The 20767-nt window shown below is 50.6% G+C and overlaps 1 protein-coding gene across 3 annotated transcripts in view; it reads right to left on the bottom strand.

Moving 5' to 3' along the window:
- The window catches only part of LOC127572142 (traf2 and NCK-interacting protein kinase-like), a 105107-nt gene that overhangs the window by 29876 nt on the left and 54464 nt on the right, over positions 1-20767 (bottom strand). For 2 of the 3 annotated variants that reach the window (XM_052019092.1, XM_052019094.1), the window contains exons 16-21: positions 18610-18716; positions 15607-15746; positions 14045-14139; positions 10599-10622; positions 3828-4033; positions 1899-2034 (exon numbers count right to left, since the gene is read on the bottom strand). In XM_052019092.1, the coding sequence (XP_051875052.1) occupies positions 1899-2034; positions 3828-4033; positions 10599-10622; positions 14045-14139; positions 15607-15746; positions 18610-18716 (708 nt within the window). The remainder of the gene's footprint in view (positions 1-1898; positions 2035-3827; positions 4034-10598; positions 10623-14044; positions 14140-15606; positions 15747-18609; positions 18717-20767) is intronic. The other variant, XM_052019093.1, reaches the window with a different exon arrangement.

Below are 20767 nucleotides of genomic sequence, written 5' to 3'. Positions count from 1 at the left end.
AGCATGGCCACTCTCTCGTCAAACACCCCAGCTCCCAGCATCAGCTTAGTATCGTGGTTGAGAAGCAAGGATAAAACTGCAGATGCTGGAAAACACTCAGCCGGTCAGGCAGCATCCGTCGAGGAGGGACAGGGTTAACATTTCAGGTCAAGGACCCTTCGCCTGAACTGGGAAAGTGGGAAAACACGTGTAGAGCAATGGAGGGTTAAAGGGAACAGAGCGATATCTGTGAGGTTGGTAGACTAAGGTGCTACAACTGCTGCCGGTGCTTGTTTAAGGGAGGGATCACCAAGCATTCAATGCCCTCTCTTACACTGGATGTCCTTGGTCTCCACCCTTTCACAGACCATTTCTCCTCCTCTACCCCTCTGCACACTTGTTTTCCTCCTCCTATGTTCTTACAAAGGGTCGTCAACCTGAAACCTTAACTCTGTTTTTCTCTCCGTACAGACGCTGCCTGACCCGCTGAGTATTTCTGCTTTATTTCAGGTTTCCAGCATTTGCAGTACTCTGGGATTTTTTTACGTTGCAAGTTTCTGTGATCAGGGATGTGCTGCCTGAAAAGATGGTGGGAGCAGATTCAACAGGAATGTTCTAAAGGGTACGGAATAAATACTGGAAGGAAAATGTTGCAAGGCTGTGGGGGAAGAAGTCTTTCAAAGAGCCGAGCCGAGTACGATGGTCTGAGTGGCCTCCTTCTGTGCTGTAAGATTCAATGATTCTGTGAACATTAATACAATATCCCAGAGGTGAAAGTCACATCATTGCCTTCCAAGACCAACGTGAACTGAGAGAACATCCTGCTGCTACTGATGCCATTGAAGATCAGTGCAGGGTCCACAGAACCACACCGAGAACCACATCTGGCCAGAAGGATGGTTTAGCCCCCAGTAAATAAAAGCTTCTATAGAAATGGGGCTCAAGAACCACCAGGCTTTAGGACAGCATCTATCTTGTTGTTATCAGACTCTTGAATGATAAAACACTCGTTATCTCCCAACCTACCTTGTCGTAGCCATTGCAATTTATTTGTCTACCTGCAGTGCACTTTCTCTGTAACTGGAACACGATATTCTGCATTCTGCTTTTGGACTACCTTGATGTCTCTATGTATGGAATGATCATTATGGAAACAAAAGCTTTTCACTGTATCTCAGTACATGTGACAACAATAAACCAATTATGTCTTCTTGGTGAGGCAGCCAGCATAATCAAAGACCCCACCCACCTGGGTCATTCTCTCTTCTCTCCTCTTCCATCGGGTAGAAGATACAGGAGCCTGAGGGCACGTACCACCAGGCTTAAGGACAGCTTCTATCCCACTGTGATAAGACTATTGAATGCTTCCCTTATACGATGAGATGGACTCTGACCTCACGATCTACCTTGTTGTGACCTTGCACCTTACTGCACTGCACTTTCTCTTTCGCTGCGACACTTTACTCTGTACTGTTACTGTTTTTACCTGTACTACCTCAATGCACTCTGTACTAACTCAATGTAACTGCACTGTGTAATGAATTGACCTGTACGATCGGTTCGTAAGACAAGTTTTTCACTGGACCTCGGTACAAGTGACAATAATAAACCAACACCAATACCAAAGAGCAGCCGCCTGCTTGACTCTGACTTTTCCCTTTCTGCTCAGCTCCTGCCCTTCTATTTACTCAAACCGTCTCACTCTCCACCTCCGCCCTCCCCCACTCCTTCCTGTATTGGGTACCACTCACTGAGGGCTTCATCCCATCTCTCAGTCTCACTGGTGTCCTGAACTCTCCCAGCTCAATGAACCAAGAGGGATTTCTTTTAGACCTTGAGAGGTTTTGCTCGTTCCTTCCACCCATCCATCCGTGAAGTGGCCTTTTTGGTTGACTTGAGCCTACCGACCGGGCACGTACCTCACGTATAATCAAGGTTCCATCTCCGGGAGGGTTCCTGTAGAGGTCGGATGACAGGGGCCCCTCGCACACTCCCACCTGCCCCACACCGAACTCCTTCGTGTATTGCTCACCGCCGCCGGACGCAGAGGTGGGCCTGCAAACCGAAGAGCCAGGGTCAGGAGTTGCACGCTGACTGGTCAGAATGGGCACCGAGGACAGGCGGTGGGGAGGCAGGGTCGAGAGAACACAAGGAGGGAGACGGGAAAGGAAAGGAAGGATCCAACGAGTGAAGACTGGGAGTGCGATCGCATTGGTTCCCAGGCTGGGGTGCTTGACACCCATTGGTGGGCTGGGGAAAGGGTGCGTCCCAAAGGCCGCGGGGCATGCACGAGGTTTGGTGATAATGGGATCATGTCATTCAAAACAAATTTAAACATAATTAAGGTAAATTCTGTCCCTTGGACAGCCACAGCTCTTTAAAGGGGGGAGGGGTATAAACAAGTGAGCTTCAAAAGGTTGGGCAACGCTGTCCCACTGCAACACCCATGAGCAGCAGGTGTCCCATCATCACTGTGGCATTGCAGGACATTTGGCACCCAACTTGTGCACAGCAAGATCCCAATTATAACCTGGAGATGTCAGGGGAGGGGTGAGCATGGGCCGAGGAAACTGAGGATAACTCCCCTGCTTCCGTCAAGTAGTGACTCTGTAGTTAGCCAGGGGCTTGGAACATGAGAAGGAAGTTTTGCTGGAGTCGGAGTGGGTTTTGGTGAGACCAGGTCTGGTACACGGGGTGCAGTTTTGGTCACCAAACCTGGGGAAGGAAAGATTGCAGGAGAGGTCTGCTGGGGTGTAAAATTAAAATCCAACCTGGCCCGACCACAGCCAATCCCAGCCCCACCCCACCCAGGGACAATCCCACCCAAGCCAGCTTGACCACAGTCAATCCCAACCAAACTCAACCTGACCTAACCACGTCCAATCCTAAATCAACCTAGTCCTGAGGACCTATCTGATACCTGTCCTAACCCAATCCAGACACGTTCAGTTGGGTCCCATTGGGATTAGGTCAGACAGCCAGGGTCTAACTACCTCACTTTGCACTGGTGCCTTCATTACTGAGTTTTAACGCATTTCTTACTTGCATCATAATCTCTGGAGTTTGAAAGGGTAAAAGTGAGCCATTGAGATGGAGTATTCTGAGAGTTGGACCCAGCAGATACTGAGGGTCGGTTGCCTCTGATGGAGAGTTCACAACTCGAGGACACACTGAGCCTCAGGTTAAGGGGGCAACCACAGAAGGCTGAGATGAGGGGAGATTTCTTCCCTCAGGAGGTCGCAAGCTTTTGGTATTGTCTCCCAACTCTTGGAAGTCCCTTCCCATTGGCTGTGGACGTATAGACATTGAGGATATTCAAGGCTGTGATCAATAGTGTTCTGGACACCTGAAAAAAACTGGATCAGGTGGGATACTGGTGGAGACCAGTGTCAGAGAAAATGGTGGAGAAGTCTTGAGGCAGCCCTTAGGGTCAACTCCCGCCCTGGATCTCCTCACAGTGCCCTGGGATATTTCCTATTCAACTTCTGCTCATGCAGCAAGCCAAGGTGGATGCCACCCTCACGGACATTTTATCATGGTTTATGTTCTCTGGCCCAGCACACATGAATCACCAACAAACTCGCTTACAAACACAGTGCTCACTTTGAATCTGGAGCTGATGCCCAATCATGGATTTGGTCAATTATTGACGTAAGGATTTCAGGTTGGATTCTCAGTCTCGACGGTGTCACTGCTTCCTGCTCTCGCGTTAATGGCTTATCTTCTGTTCAAGTCCCTTCTCTTGGCTGCACTTCCCCCTAAACTGATTCTTCATGCACTTCCCAACCCTTTATCTGTGACTGGAGGGTCAGCGCGGAATCAGGAAGAATATTTAAGATTTCCCTTACATTATCCTGGGAATGTCACTGACTGGGACTGTCCCATCCTGAGCCTCATTGTCTGCATCCTCCTCCTCCTCCTCCTCCTCCTCCTCCTCCTCATCACTGCTTTCCGACTCTTCGCTGGACGAGGAGTAGTCGGTGACTTTGATGGGAGGGCGGTTGGACTCTTCATTCCGAAGCTCCCGCAACTCTTTGGCCAAAGCCGTCAGGTCCTAAGCATGAGGAGGAAACAGTGGAAGAATTAAACTTGACTGAGGGAGAACAACGACAAGAAGTTCAACATGAGAAAGTACAGCGGTGACACCAATGAGTGGAGGACTATTGGAGATCTAGAGGGTGCTTCTTTGGCAAGGAGCGGGTTCAAAAAATGCACAGGAATTGGAGACCTGTTCCTTCTTCAGGGCTGTTAACTTGAATGTGTCTTCTGTCCAATTTCTAAGCCAAACTGATATTTTGGTACATTTCTCTGGGGTACATTTTCAGAGTGGCATCATGGAGAAGTGTTACTGGACCACAAGAAGAAGGTGTGTGGGAGCTGGGGAATTGGATAGGAAGGGTCGGGATTGGGGAGGCTGAGGGAAGCAACTCTACCATATTTGACTGAGGAAGGCATTGCAATCTTATCCACTAGCTGTACCCAGACCTTCCCACAAAGGTCACCACCTCCTGTTGGTTAATTCAGTGGAGTCTGAGACAGTGGCGCTATCGCTTTGGGAACCCTTCCTAAGCGCAGCTACCTCACGGCAGATTCAACTTCGGATTTCCGAGTCCCACGAACCTTACATCAGTCGCACTTCACTGCACGGAGCACCTTAGCACTGCGATGCATCTTCAGCTCAGAGGAATAACCATGTGGATAAGACACTGTGAGATTGTTCTCAACAGCACTCCTGCCTACTCTGACTCACCCCCATCAGTCCAAGATGATCCCCACCTTCTGAGAGCTGGACTATCTGCAGCAGACACGTCAAAGAACTGGAGAGGCATCTGTCCCTTCCAAGTTCACTGGAAGGATCAGCGTCCTTGGCAGTGAGGCCCGACTTATACCCAGCCGGCTACGCTGCACAGGGCACATCGTTCACACGTCCAACACCAAACTCCCAAAACAGACACTCCATTCCCAGCCTCAAAAAGATTCAAGGATGTCCTTGAAGAAATTCAACAAATCCTTTTTTCTCTGGGAATGGAGACATAAGAGAGACTGCAGACGCTGGAATCGGGAGAAACAAACAACGTGCTGGAGGAATGCAGCGGGTTGAGCAGCATCTGTGGGGGGCAAGGAATTGTCAACGTTTCAGGTCCAAACCCTGCATCAGGACTGAGAGTGGAGAGGGGACATGGCAGGTGCAAAGAGAGAGGGAGGGATGATACAGGAGTCCAAGGTGATTGGTGGACTGAGGAGGTCTCTGCTCTTTATACCGGCCACCACCCCTCTCCACTGCCAGTCCTGATGCAGGGTTACCACCTGAAACTTCCACAATTCCTTTCCCCCCCACAGATGCTGCTGCATCCGCTAAGTTCCTCCAGCGCTTTGGGTGTTGCTCCAGATTCCAGCATCTGCAGTCTCTCCTGTGTCTCCGAGTTCCTCCAGTTTGTTCCTCCTGGGAATCTCTGGCCCATGACCACTTGGAGTAGCGAAGGCTGACGTTGAGAACCTCGAGGCTGTGCATCTTGCACACAGGTCCTGCAGAAGGACTGCACCACTTCACAAACCTCCCTCCTGCCCACCCAGGCAGGCATCCCCTGCCCCACCTGCAGAAGTGTCTGCTGCTCCCTCATCAGCCACCTCGGAACCCAAGGAACCGGAGTGGAAACAAGTCACCCTCTCGATTCTGACAGGTAGCCCGAGGAGAAGGAAGCTCTCTGAGATGTGTGGTCCTCCAATTTTGACCTCACATGCATCCCAATGTTCATTGTTCCTTCACCTGCCTGGGCCACAATCTCTGGAATTCTTTCCCTAATCCTGCAGCAAATTAGTGCTGCTTCAAAACAACAAATTTCACTTCACGTGTCAGTGATAATAAATCTAAATCCAAATCTGAATCCTCTCAACTTCTGCTTTATGTCACTCCTGGTCTATCTCCAAGCTTTTGGCCACATCCAGATATTTCCTTGGCTCAGGATTTAGAAGATAGGGCACAGAACAGTACAGCACAGGAACAGGACCTTCGGCCCACAATGTCTGTGCCAAGTTAATTCCAAATTCCAAATTAAATTAATCCCAACTGCCTGCACATGGTCCATATCCCTCCATTTCCTGCCTGTTCATGTGTCTGTCTACATGCCTCTTAACTGCTACTATTGTACCTGCCTCCACCACCTCCCCTGGCAGCCCGTTCCAGCACCCACCACTCTCTGTGTGAAAAGACTTGCCCACACATAAAGCTTTCCCCCTCTCACCTTAGAGCTGTGCCTTGTAGTATTCGACATTTCTACCCTGGGTAAAAGCTTCTGAGTGTCTACCCTATCTATGCCTCCCATAATGTTATAAACCTCTATCAGGTCTCCCCTCAGCCTCTGCCGCTCCAGAGAAAACAATCCAAGTTTGTCCAACCTCTCCTTATACCTAATACTTGCTCATCCAGGCAGCATCCTGGTGAACCTCTTCTGCACCCTCTCTGAAACCTCCACATCCTTCTTGTAATGGGGCGACCAGAACTGCACACCTACTCCAAATGCGGCCTAATGAAAGTTTTATACAGCTGCAACGTGACTTCCTGACTCTTATACTCAATGTCCTGACTAATGAAGGCAAGCATTCCTTAGGCCTGCTTTACCACCTTATCTACTTGTGTTGCCACTTTCAGGGAGCTATGAACTTGGACTCCAAAATCCTTCTGTATGTCAGTTTTGCTCTTATCACACTCCTTGGAATTCTTTACTGAATCCCAACCAGTCCACACAAACCCATTCCCACGCACGCCTGAAAGCCTCCAGCATTCCCGCAAAGACTCATTTGCCAAGCTTGTTGCAAACAGGGTTCCGTGGCCAGCACAGCGTATGTCAGCCCAGACACAAACGGCCCCATACTCACTGCTGTTAACCCCGCTGGTACCGTTTAACCCTCTACATACACCGACCGGGAACTACAACAAGGAACCGTGAACCACAGCTGGTCACCTGAGCTGCACTGATGACAGAAGACACACTAATCTTGCCACCTGGGAAGCTAGTGGGAGGACTGGTGAGCGATGGAGGCGGGGAGAGGTGAAGGAACATGCACAACTTCAGCTACACACAAGGATTCAAAAAGCACAGCCACAGCGTTGGAAAAACAGAGTTAGACCAGCCACCTCTCACACACCATGCAGACACTCAGAAGCTCAGTGTGTCAGTGTTAGTCTTACCATCTCTGCCTACATTAGTAACCCATGGGTCAGCGTGGGGAGGTGGGGGGGGGGGGGTGGGGGGAGAGGAGAAAAGAAACCAGTTGAAGAAAAAACCACGGCAGAATTTGGCAAAAGAGGCAGCTGTCAAAAGAGAGTCCCTCTCGGGCAGCCCTTCCATCGATCACCGGGGTTACAGATAAATCTCAGGTACACTTTCTTCCCAAGAGTGGAGTATTTGTATCTGAAACAGCCAGTTACATTCTGCCTGACAGGTTGCTAGAAGCAGACTCAACAGGAATTTTTAAAAGGGAATTCCATAATTTCTTGTAAAGGGAATGTCTGCACGGATCATGGGAAGGCCAGGAGAACAGAACTGGTCATGAGGGGCTATCAAGGAGCTTGATGAGACGAATGGCCTCCTTCCCCATCGCATCATTCGAAGAATCGATCTGTTCTCAGTCACCCTGAGTGTAGGGCTTGGTGCAAGACACAGAGCACGATGCACAGACACTGGGAGGGTGATTGGCACTGCCACAACAATGCAGTGGATGCTCCCTCAGCTTAAACCTGTGCCATCTAGTTCTTGATTCCCCAACCCTCGGAAAAACACTGCGTGCATTCACTCTGTCTATGCCCCTCATGATTTTATACACCTCTATAAGATGACCCCTCAGTGTCCTACGCTCCAAGGAATAAAGTCCCAGCCTGTCCAACCTCTTCCCATAACTCAGTCCCTAAAGTCCTGACAACATCCTTGTGAATATTTTCTGCACTTGTTCCAGTTTAATAACATCTTTCCTACAGCAGGGTGACCAAAACTGAACACAATTCTCCAAGTGCAGCCTCACCAGCGCCCCGTACAACCGCACCATGACCTCCCAACTTCTATACTCAGTGCCCTGACTGATGAAGGCCAGCGTGCCAAACACCTTCTTCACCACCCTGTCTACCTGTGGCTGCACTTTCAGGGAACCATGTACCTGTACTCCAAGGTCCCTCTGTCCTGCAACACTCCCCAGGGCCCTGCTGTTCACACTGGAAGTCCTACCTGGACTTGATTTTCCAAAATGCAACACCCCGCACTTATCCCAGGATGTGTCCTGCATTGTATGTAGCCTGCTGTCCAGTTACATGCTGCAGCCCGCTGTGAGCCGCAGACGTCCGATTCAGGAATCGGACAGCCGGTCAGATCTTTAAATCTGGATTTACACAGTCACCTTCCCCCCGCCCTCATTAACGAGGCGTTGTTCCTTCAGTGGAGGAGGGGTAACTCCCCGTGACTGCTTCCACTTGTACCTGGTGCACAGCCGCACCCAGTGAAAGGCGTCCGGTGAGCGACCACAGAAAAACGCAGTGGACAAACACACGTGAACACGCACGCTCCCTCCCTGGGGATGGTGGGTCTCACATTCCTTTATCAGGGCCAAAGGCCAGAGAGCGGATGGGTTCTGTCTCCGGGGAGAAATTGCTCACCGATCTGCTCTCTACTTGCTTCCCAGCTCTCAGGTGCTCACCAGCGTGGGGAACAGCAGCTTCCCCCGGCATCACCTCACCCCACCTGTCCAGAGAATCACTTCCACACTCAGCCAGCACCACCAGCACTCCTGCCATTGTTTCACTCAGTCTCCAGAGGAAGGAGAGAGAGCTGCCAGAGGAAGTGGTTACGCCAACAACACTTGGACGGGTAGACGGATAGAAAACGTTCAGAGGGATACAGGCCAAATGTGGTTAAATGGAACTAGCTTAGAGTCACAGAGTCACCTGCAAGTAATCTCATAAAGCAAATTTTGCCTTTAATTCCCTGCTTTCTGTGGGAGCTTGCTGTGTACAGACAGGTTGCTCTATTTCCCACATTCCATTAAAGCTCCATGGAATATAACCTGCTTGTGAAATGCATCCATCTTTTAAAGGTTCATTTCCTCGATGCTACATCAGTACACAGTGCTGCATTCCAGTAGGGATATTCAGCGGGAGGGGATTGTGGTGTAGGTTTCTGTATTCCCTTTCTGTCCAGTCTATGCCAGCTCAGAGATCAATCCCATTCTCCTACTGATTTTCCCTGTAATCCACTCTCCCCATATTCCCATCAACTCACCTGCACACTACACCTACAGCTTCGACCTGCTGTTATCAGACTCTTATATAATAAAGATGGACTCTTGATCTCACAATCTACCTCTTCGTGGCCCTTGCACCTTATTGTCTGCCTGCGCTGCACTTTCTCTGTAGCTGTAACACTTTATTCTGCATTGTTTTTCCTTTTCTACTACCTCGATGTACTTGTATGGAATGATCTGTCTGGATAGCACACGGACAAAACCTTTCACTGTATCGTAGTACATGTTACAATGATAAACCAGTTACCAGTTACCACTGGGGCAATTTGCAGTGGCTCATTAACCCAACAACCCACATGTCTTTGGGATGTGGGAGGAAACAGGATCCCCAGTGGGAAACCTGTGCAGTCATGGAGAGAACGTGCAAACTCCACACAGACAGCACCCGAGGTCAGGATTGAACTGGATCTCTGGTGCTGTGAGGCAGTGGTTCTACCAGCTCAAGGTCAGTCACAGACTAGTTAGGCAAACGAGAGCCAGAATGGAACAGAGGGATCGGGGTAAACAGATCTGCAAATCGCTAAGTAATGAGGCGAGTTAACCAGACCATAATGTTAGCCCTGGGTTCATGTCTACAGAATTGAAAGCACAAGGTGTTGCTGACTGACCCAACCCTTGGTTCTTGCGTACACTGCAAGCAGTCCTGGCCCTCGTCTCTGAGATACACTGGGGAGATCTTCAAATGCTTTCACGAGTTACTGTCCTGATTCCTCCATTGAAATGCATCACCCCACACTGACCTGTGCAGCGTCCTGCAGATTATATGTTGTGATACCTGGCCAGTGTTGGGACAGGGGCTTGCTGCAAATCCCCGGTTAGAGGAAGGCATGTTATCCATGAGCACTGGGGGCTTCAGTATGAGTTCCAGTACGAGAGCCATGGATCAATCCAGTCAGGAATCCTGGAGAGAGTGGCTGGAGTAGGAGAGGTATAAGCAGGAATAGATTTAAGGAGAAGCTGGATAAACAGAGGAAGGAGAGAGGGACAGAGGGAGAAGGAGACGGTGGGGGAGATGGAGGGTTTGAGGCACGGAGTTACAATCCCAACACGGGACAACAGATGTGTTCGTCATCAATTCAACTCACAGCTGTCAACACCCAATGGGAGAAAGGGAACATTTACTTCAAAGACCCAGCTCTCCGTAATATCGGAAATGGGAAAGGAAGGCTTATTGGCTGAATGGGCCTTTGGGAAGTTGGATAAGGTCACATGACAAGAGCCCCAGTAAATCATCCAACCAATCACAGCAACTCAAAGGAAAGAACCAATAGAAAGATGACGTCACCATTAACACACGTTGCAGCCTGTTACCTGTGAAAGGTGGCACTAACCTCATCTATGGCTTTCTTATAGCTCTGGGAGGGAGAGGAAGTTAGTCCGTGATCGAGATGAAAGAGAGGTAGAGAGGGATAGAGAGGTTGAGGAAAAAAATTGGAGATGTTAGTTCTAGTGTTTTAAAATAAAGTTAAAACTGACAGATAATTTCCCGATCACGTCACATGAGACAAGCAAACAAAATGGCGGCATCGGCCCACTGGCCCCTCCTGCTGTTTACATGGTGTAACTGCCTCCCTGGGCAAAGGAGGCAAGACCGGCCTTGGTGAGCGAGTGCAGGGATCCAGCGCTGTCAGGAAGGGGATGGGGAGTGTGCAGAAACCAGATATTGCCAAAGATGAGTTCAAAAGCCCAGCCCGCCCCAGCGGAGGGGGAGAGCTTCGTGTGAGGACACAGGACGATGCAACACACCAGCGAGGGCGGGCTCCATCAACCGAGGACCGGTAGGAGGGGGGTCTGAGGAAGACTTGTGCCTGTTGACCAGGCAGCAAAGCAGAAGTCCCTCAGTTCCCTTGACCCCCTCACGACGACTCCAACCTCCTCTTGATGGGAAGCAGGTGGGGGCGAGGCCAGAGGACCCAGAATACCCTCCTCAGCATCCACCCACGGAAACTCCCGACTGGGGAGGACTGAGCTCAGCGCACTCCTGGGTCAGCGCCACGTGAGTGAGCGGGCCACGCCACCCCACACGCCGCCCATTCCTCAGGTACCCAACGGCTCTTATTTACAGGCTCTTATTGACGGATGCGAAGTCGGTCCGGTCGGGGTGGTCGGCCTTGACCTTGGGTCGCCAGCGCAGGAGGAGGACGTTCGGCCCATCGTGCGTGTACTGGCTCGGTGAAGAGGCTCTTCAATCAGTCCAACTCCCTGCCTCCAAGTACCTCCCCTAGTCCGGTTGAAGCTCCTTCCATTCCACCCAGCCCTCCCTCAGCATCTCGCTGGGTATAAACACTCCCCTCCTCTCCCTCTCTGCTGTCTCACCGATTAACCTACAGTGTCCCTTCTTATCTGGTCCTTCAAAATCCCTGGTGATTCTGAATGCCTCCATTCAGACACCCCTGAACCCCTTCCTCCCTCAGTCCCAACTTTGTCTGACCCCCTCCTGCCCTGAAGGACAAGTTCTGGTAAACAGCAGGGACGGCAGTCTGGAAGTAAGGCTGGGTTGGCGAGTGTGGCTGGGTCTGGGGAAGGAGGTGGTTCCGCACTGAATGCAGTCACTTGGGAGCACCGTGGCCGACTGTCATATAGGGACAGCAAACAAAGAGGACTTTCAGCCAACTCATGGAGTCACAGAGACATACAGCACGGAAACAGGCCCTTCGGTCCCACTCGTCCATGCTGATTAATGTGCCGATCTAAGACAGTCCCATTTATCGGTGTTTGGTCCATATCCCTCTAAACCTTTCCTATCCATGTACCTGTCCAAGTGTCTTTTAAATGTTGTAACTGTACCCCTCTCTACCACTTCCTCTGGCAGCTCGTTCCACATCCCCACCATCCTCTTCATGAAAAACTTGCCCCTTTAAATCTTTCCCCTCTCACCTTAAACCTACGCCCTCTGGTTTTGGACTTCCCTGAAAAGACTTGGACCACTCGCCTTATCCACACCCTTCGTGATTTTATAAACCTCTATAAGGTCACCCCTCAGCCTCCTTCGCTCCAGGGAGAACAGTCCCGGCCTGTCCAGTCTCTCCTTATAACTCAAGTCCTCCAGTCCCGGCAACATCCTTGTGAATCTTTTCTCAATGGCATCCTTGCTATTGTGTGGCAACCAGAACTGCTCACAATACTCCAAGTGTGATCTCACCAACGTCCTGTACAACTATAACATGATGTCCCAACTCTTGTACTCAATGCCCTGACTGATGAAGGCAGGTGTACCAAACGCCTTCTTCACTGCCCTGTCTACCTGTGTTGCCACTTTCAGGGAACTATGTACCTGTACCCCTGGGTCTCTCTGTCCTACAATTCCCCATGGCCCTGTCATTCACCACCCTGGTTTAACTCCACAAAATGCATTGAGTCACAGAGCCACGCTGACCAAGATTCCCACATAAGCCAGTCCCATTTGCCTGCATTTGGCCCATTTCCCTCTAAACCTTTCCTGTCCATGTACCTGTCCAAGCACCCGTTAAATGTTGTTAATGTACCTGCCTCAACCGCTTCCTCTGGCAGTTCGTTCCATATACTCACCACCCTCTGGGTGAAAAACCTGTCCCTCAGGTTCCTATTAAATCTCTCCCCTCTCACCTTAAGCCTATGCCCTCTTGATTCCCCAACCCTGGGGGGAGAAAGACTATGGGCATTCACCCTATCTCTGCCCCTCTTGATTTTGTACACCTCTATAAGATCACCCCTCATTCTCCTACACTCTAAAGAAAAAAGTCCCAACCAGTTGAACCTCTCTCCATAACTCAGTCCTTCGAGTCCCGGCAACATCCTCGTAAATCTCCTCTGCACTCTTTCCAGCTTAATGGCATCTTTCCTATAGCAGGGTGACCAAAACTGAACACAATATTCCAAATGTGTTCAATGAGTTCAATTCTTTTGCCCACTGCCTCAGTGGATCTAAGTCCTGTTGCAACCTCAGACAACCTTCTTCAGTGTTCATGCCAACCATCGTTCCCACCTATACCAACCCCATTTACCAGCTCATGACCTGACCCTTATTGCTTCAAGGCTCATGTAGATATTTGTTTAACGCTGGGAGAGTCTCTGCGTCCACCTCCCTTCAGGCAGTGTGTTCCCGATTCCAACCCCTAACGCCCCCAGGGGAAAACATTCCTCCTCACGTCCCTTCTAAACCCCCTACGATTTATCCAGAAATTAAGGCTTCTAATTTTAGACAGGTCTCCTGTGCCCCTTATAATTTTGTACACTCTGTCAGGTCTCCCCTCAGCCTCCTCCACTCCAGGGAGAACAGAGCCAGCCTGTCCGGTCTCTCCGTAATGGAAATGTTCCATCCCATCCTGGAGAATCTCCTCTGCCCCCTTCCAGTGCCTCCCTCACCGTCCCCACCCCACCTACCTGCACACCAAGGTCCCTTGGTTGCTCAGCACTCCCCAGGGCCCCAGCAGGGGGTAACCAAGGCAATGACACAGAGGGAGAGACTAAATATCCAATATCTGATAAATATCTAATATCTAATAAAATAAAAGGAGCTGGACACATCCCAAAACAGTCCTCAGGGATATTGGAAAAGAGAGGGAGGCATGGGCTGAATGGGCTAGTCCCAGTAGAGATGGGCCAAATAGCAATGGGTGACAATCTGTGAGAAGCCAGCATGGACTGAATGGACCAAATGGCCTCCTCTGTTGCAGTGACATTGGGATGACTTGAGATTCTGGGAGAGAGGGTGCCCAGTCCACCTGTAGCCCACCTCCACCTGTCCACCGTTGTGCGCCGGGAGCACGGCTCTGCCTGTAGTCTGGGCAGGACTTACCGCAGGTCTCCCTGGCCGTGTCAGCTCCCGTCCCTCTTCAGGTTTCCGTGAGCTCTCGTGGGACAGGATGGGTGACCCCTCAGCCTTGCCTGTTCCTGTGACCACAATCAAGGGAGCAACATTTAGCAGCTGGCCAAACCTACCCAGCAACAAGAACCTGCCTTCATATAGCACCTGCAACTCCCGAACGCGTGGAAGGGATGCGGGCAAGGGCACAGGAGCCCTGATGATTGATTGGCTGGGTACCTGGACACAGTGCAGGTCAGGAGGACCACTCTCCGCACCGTGGTCTACTGCTCAGAGGTAGGTCTAGAGGAGCGGTTGTAGCAGGAGAGGGAGGTGGAGAGTTTTAGGGAGAGGATTCCCAAATCAGTTCCAGACAGCTGAAGGCACGGCCCCCTGGAAGCAATGGAAACTGAGGAAGATTAGGAGGCCAGAGGTGAAGGAGCATAGGGGTCCTAGGGAGGTGAAGGGCTGCAGGAAGTTGCAGAGGTAAGGGAGAGGCTGGGGGGTGGGGGTGAGAGGTGTGTAGATGCTGGGGTGGGGTACAGGGACTTGAGGGGTGAGGCCAGGTACAGCTTGAAAACAGATGAGAAGTTGAGCCTTTGCCAACTGAAGGAGACCAACCACAGAGGGTGTGCGGGCGGAGAAGGTAGTGGGAACAGGTACCTGGGCAGCAGATTGAGTCTCTCTCACAGGGGCACTGAGTACGAGAGTGAGGAAGTCATGTTGCAGCTGCACAAAACTTTGCTCAGACCACACGGAGCAGTTCTGGTCACCCCATTACAGGAATGATGTGGAGGCTTTGGAGGGGGTGCAGAAGAGGTTCACCAGGATGCTGCCCGGTATGAGCTCTGAGGAGAGGTTGGGATGTTTTCTCAGGAGCAGCGGAGGCTGATAGAAGTTTATAAAATGATGAGAGGCATAGATACAGTAGACAGTCAGGTTAGAAATGTCAAATACTAGAGGGCACAGCTTTAAGGTGAGAGGGGGAAAGTTTAAAGGAGATGTGCGGGGAAAGTTTTTTTTACACAGAGAGCGGTGGGTGCCTGGAACAGGCTGCCGGGGTGGGGGTGGGGGTGGAGGCAGATACGATAGTGGTGTTTAAGAGGCATTTATACAGACACATGAACAGGCAGGGAATGGAGGGATGTGGACTGTGTGCAGGCAGATGTTTAGTTTAATTTGGCATTGTGGTCGGCACAGACACTGTGGGCCAAAGGGCCTGTTCCTGTGCTGTACTGTTCTGTGTTCTGTGAGTGGTGGTGAGGGGCTTCGTTGCCTTTTGGCGGAGATTGCTTGAACACGAGGAAGGGAGCAATGGAAGGCTGAGCTGGCAGCGGACTGACGTTGGGTAGGACACGGCTCGCTGGGAGAGACCACCGGTCAGTCCAATGTGGATCACTGGCCCTCACTGCCCGACAGCCTCCCCTCCCTACCCTCCCTCCAGCTTCTGCCCCAGTCACCCATTCCATGTCCCTCCCTCCCCTCCTCCCCACACCTGCACACCCCCCCACCCCTGCCGCCTGTGCACCCACCCCCTCCCCGGTGCCGGTTCTCACCTCGGATCTGGTTCCGTTCATTGGATCCGGGCTGCGATCCGCTCTGGGAGCTGGGCGTGCTGGAGCTGGACGAGCTGCCACTGCTGGTGCGGTGCAAGGCGGTCTCCATCGGGTTCTCGGCCTTGCGCAGGTCAGGGTTACTGCCGGGGCAGACCACGGCAGAGTCAGAGACCACCTCCTCCGTCAGGAGACGCCCGCCCACACCCCCCACAGCTGGGGCTCTGGACGGGGAACACACACTGAATACCCAGCCCGACCCCAACACTGGACCCTGGGTGTGGGCTGGACACTGGACAGAGGACAGGAGACAGGCACTGGTCAGTGAGTGGGACCCTGGACACTGGACAGGAGATGGTCATTGGTCAGTGAGTGGGACACTGGACAGGAGACCATAGAACCATAGAACAGTACAGCACAATACAGGCCCTTCGGCCCACCATGTTGTGCCAACCTTTAAACCTCGCCTAAGACTATCTAACCCTTTCCTCCCACATATCCCTCTAACTTAAATTCCTCCATATGCTTATCTAAAAATCTCTTGAACTTGACCAACATATCAGCCTCCACCACCACCCCAGGCAGCACATTCCATGCACCAACCACTCTCTGGGTGAAAAACCTCCCTCTGACATTTCCCTTGAACTTCCCCACCCATCACCTTAAAGCCATGCCCTCTTGTATTGAGCATTGGTACCCTGGGAAAGAGGCGCTGGCTGTCCACTCTATCTATTCCTCTTAATATTTTGTACACCTCTATCATGTCTCCCCTCATCCTCCTTCTCTCCAATGAGAACAGCCCTCGCTCCTTTAGTCTGTCCTCATAATCCATACTCTCTAATCCAGGCAGCATCCTGGTAAATCTCCTCTGCACCCTCTCCAACGCCTCCACATCCTTCCTATAATGAGGCGACCAGAACTGGTCAGCGAGTGGGATCCTGGACACAGGACAGTGGGTGTGACAGGAGACACTGGAGAGGGATTGTCAGACTGTACACTGTACAGTGAGTGAGGAGCGGTAGATTTCTCTCCTCCCCCAGGCCCTGTGATGTGGGAAGGACTGATGCAGGCCCTGTCCCCGTGGTGGGGGGGGGTTGGGGGGGTTGTCATTGACTGCATTAATGGTGAAGGAGTCCAGCACTGGTTCAGAAGGGGGCTGGGTTTCAGCGGCACCTCCCTCGGACATGCCGAGGGGTCTCCGGAGTTGACGGCTGGTGATTGCTGAACTGGAGGAAACGCAGCAAATTCTGTGCACAGCACGATCCCACAGACAGCAGCATGAGAAGGGACCAGGCAATGGTTCAGAAATGGTCGGGGGATAAACACTGAGCTCAGGACATCGGGGAGGACCTGAGTACAGAGTCATTGGGACCTCACATATTCATTCCACAGACCGACACAGGTAATCAACCGGTTCTGTTTTTACAGAAGTCCTTTGGTCGATTTTGTCCGTGAGTTGGAAAATACACAAAAATCCCTCAATGTAGTAACTGTACTGCCACAGTTTGGTTATGAATGGCATCAGAAGCACATAAGATTGATAAGAAAGAACAATTATTTGAAGTGGGAGAGGAATCAGAATCAGGTTTATTATCACTGACACGATGTGAAATGCGTTGTTTTGTGGCAGCAGTACAGTGCAAGACATAAAATTACTGTAAACCACTAAATAAATAGATAGATAGATAGATAGATAGATAGATAGATAGATAGATAGATAGATAGATAGATAGATAGTGTGAAAGAAAGGAATAACGAGGTAGTGTTCATGGGCCGTCCAAGAATCTGATGGCGGAGGGGAAGAAGCTGTTCCTGAATCGTTGAGCGTGGGTCAAATTTGTGGATCAGCAACATTGGGGGCGTAGTGGACAGCGAGGAAGGCTTTCAAACTTGTGAAGTGATCTGGACCAGCTGGGAAAATGGGCTGAAAAATAGCAGATGGAATTTAATGCAGACAAGTGTGAGGTGATGCACTTTGGGAGGGCAAACCAGTGTAAGACTTACACAGTGAATGGTAGGGCTCTGAGGTGTGCGGTAGAACAGAGGGACCTGGGAACACAGATCCATAATTCCTTGAAGGTGGCATCGCTGGTAGATAGGGTTGTAAAGAGAGCTTTTGGCACATTAGCCTTCATAAATCAGGGCATTGAGTACAGGAGTTGGGATGTTATGTTGAAGTTGTACAAGATGTTGGTGAGGCCGAATTTGGAGTATTGTGTGCAGTTCTGGTCACCGACCTACAGGAAAGAGATCAATAGCTTGAAAGAGTGCAGAGAACATTTACACGGATGTTGCTGAGACTTGAGGACCTGAGTTACAGTGAGAGGATGAATAGGTTAGGACTTTATTCCCTGGAGTGCAGGAGAATGAGGGGAGATCTTACAGAGGTATACAGAATTATGAGGGGTATAGATAGGGTGAATACATGCAGGCTTTTTCCCCTCAGGTTCGGTTGAACTAGAGGACATAGGTTTAGGGTGAAAGGTGAAATATTTACGGGGGAACTTCTTCACTCAGAGGATGGTGCGAGTGTGGAACAAGCTGCCAGGGGAAGTAGTGGATGCGGGTTCAATTGTAACATTTAACAGAAGTTTGGATAGGTCCATGGATGGGAGGGGTTTGGAGGGATATGGTCCGGGTGCGGGTAGATGGGACTAGGCAGAAGATCAGGCTGGCATGGACTCGATGGGCTGAAGGACCTGTTTCCATGCTGTTGTGCTCTATGACTCTATGTCTGCAACGTGCTGCAGCAAAAAGCTAATTTTCATGGCATTTGTACCCTGGGTATTCGTGCCCATGATGATAAACTTGATTCCTCATCAGGAACTCTGAGCATTTGAGAGACTCCACAAGTCTTGTTTGGATTGCAACGTAACCAGACAATGGAAACCAGAGCTCTGTCACACTCCGCAACCACTCTCCCAATTCCTTCGGAAACCAGATATCAGAGCCCTCTCTAACAACACTCCCCAAAGGTCAGAGAACTCCTGTCTTCACTGCCATTACCTTGCTCTTATTGGCTGAGTGCCAGGCCGATTAGCCAATCCGCCACCATTCCCTGGAGAATTCTTGCGACCAGGCGCGGGAGAGATGGACGTTGTCCTTTGAGGGACCTGTGCAGAAACATCACGGTGAGCGTCACAAATCCAGAGAGAAGCAGGAACACGCGGACAATCGGGGAAGGGGAGGGTAAAATACACTGTTGCGCAAGTGAACACGAGGTTCTGCAGGTAGTGTTGGACGGGGGCGGTTTGGACATGGTTAAAATGGTCAAGAGATTCCAAGCAGAGAGAGAAACCAGATCCCCAGATAAGTCAAGAACGGAGCAGAACAAGTTTAGAGCAAACTGTTCATGGTGACAACAGGAAGCACTTCCTTACACAGAGGGCAGCAGAAACCCCACCCACCCTAACACACCTGGGATATATCACAGCTGCTAACATTATTTACAAGGTATAAACTTGAGGAGTTATCAGCCAGACGGACCGAGGGGATGTAATCTACTGAGATTTTCAAAATGTATTTGACAAGGTGAGGGACGTAGATAGGGTGATAAGATATCTTTATTAGTCACATGTACATCGAAACACTCAGTGAAATGCATCTTTTGCGTAGAGCATTCTGGGGGCAGCCCGCAAGTGTTGCCACGCTTCCGGCGCCAACATAGCACGCCCACAACTTCCTAACTCGTAAGTCTTTGGAATGTGGGAGGAAACCGGAGCACCCGGAGGAAACCCACGCAGACACAGGGAGAACGTACAAACATCTCTACAGATCTACCTCAATGCACTCTGTACTAACTCAGTGTAACTGCACTGTGCAATGAATTGATCTGTACGATCAGTATGCAAGACAAGTTTTTCACTGTACCTCGGTACAAGTGACAATAATAAACCAGTATCAATACCAAACTCCTTACAGACAGCGGCCGGAATTGAACCCTGGTCGCTGGCGCTGTAATGGCGTTACACTAACCGCTACACTACCGGTGAATGCACTGTCTTTTTCCTGGGGTTCGGGAATCAAGAACTAGAGGGCACAGGTTTGAGGTGAGAGGGGAGACATTTAATAGGAACTTGAGGGGCAACATCTTTTACCCAGAGGGCGGTCAGTATATGGAATGAGCTACCAGAGGAAGCGGCTGAGACAGACATTTGGACAGGTACATGGATAGGAAAGGCTCAGAGGGATATGGGCCAAACACTGGCAAATGGGACTGGCTTGGATGGGCATCTTGGTCGGCATGGACCAGTTGGGCTGAAGGGTCTGTTTTTGTGCTGTGTGACTCTATGAGGTACCACACAAGAGGTTACGTAGCAAGAAAAGAGCTTCTGGTGTTGGAGGTGATGCATTCACAAGGATAGGGGACTGGCTGACTGGCAGGGGATGGTGAGAAGGGTTAAGGTTCAGGCTGGATACCTGTGACAATAGAGTGCACAGGGGCCAGACTGTGACAGCAGCTGGTTACAATATATTTGAATAATTTAGAGGATGCAAAAGTAGGGGGAAGACAAGTTGTGAGGACGATACAAGCAGTTTACAGAGAGGTATCGATAGGTTGTGAGTGGGCAAGAAGGTGGCAAATGGAGTATAATGTGGGAAATGGTGAAGTTGTTCACTCTGGAAGGAAGAACGATAAAAGATGATTATTTAAGTGGAAAAAGACTGCAGAAAGCTGCAGTACAAAGGGGTTTGGCGCACGCATACGTAAACAGAGAGCTGACACACAAGTGCAGCAGGTAAGCAAGAAGGAGACTGGAAATGTGGCCTTTATTTCAGGAGGAGATGGTGTATAAAAGGCTCACTGCAACTTTACAAGGCACCAGTGAGGCCACTTCTGGAGTACCCAGTACAGTTTGGTGTCCTTATTGAAGGAAAGATTTATTGCCATTGGAAGCAGTTCAGACAAGGCTCACCACGATGATCCTGGGTGTGGAGGGGTAGTCCCACAGGAAAAGGGTGGAGAGATTGACTCCGTACTCATCGGAGTTCAGAAGAATGAGAGGCGATGGTACTGAAATACAGAAGATCCTTCGGGGGCTGGATGGGGTAAATCTGGGAGTATGTTCCCTCTCATGGGAGAGTCCAGAACCAGAGGGATTGTCTCAGAATAAGGACTGAGATGAGGAAGAATTTCTTCTCACAAGGACTGTGAGTCTTTGGA

The sequence above is a fragment of the Pristis pectinata genome, chromosome 6, assembly GCF_009764475.1.
Source record: "Pristis pectinata isolate sPriPec2 chromosome 6, sPriPec2.1.pri, whole genome shotgun sequence".
NCBI classification, from domain to species: Eukaryota; Metazoa; Chordata; class Chondrichthyes; order Rhinopristiformes; family Pristidae; genus Pristis; species Pristis pectinata.
Note: the sequence above shows the minus strand (reverse complement) of the source record. Positions and strands in the feature narration are given on the sequence as shown.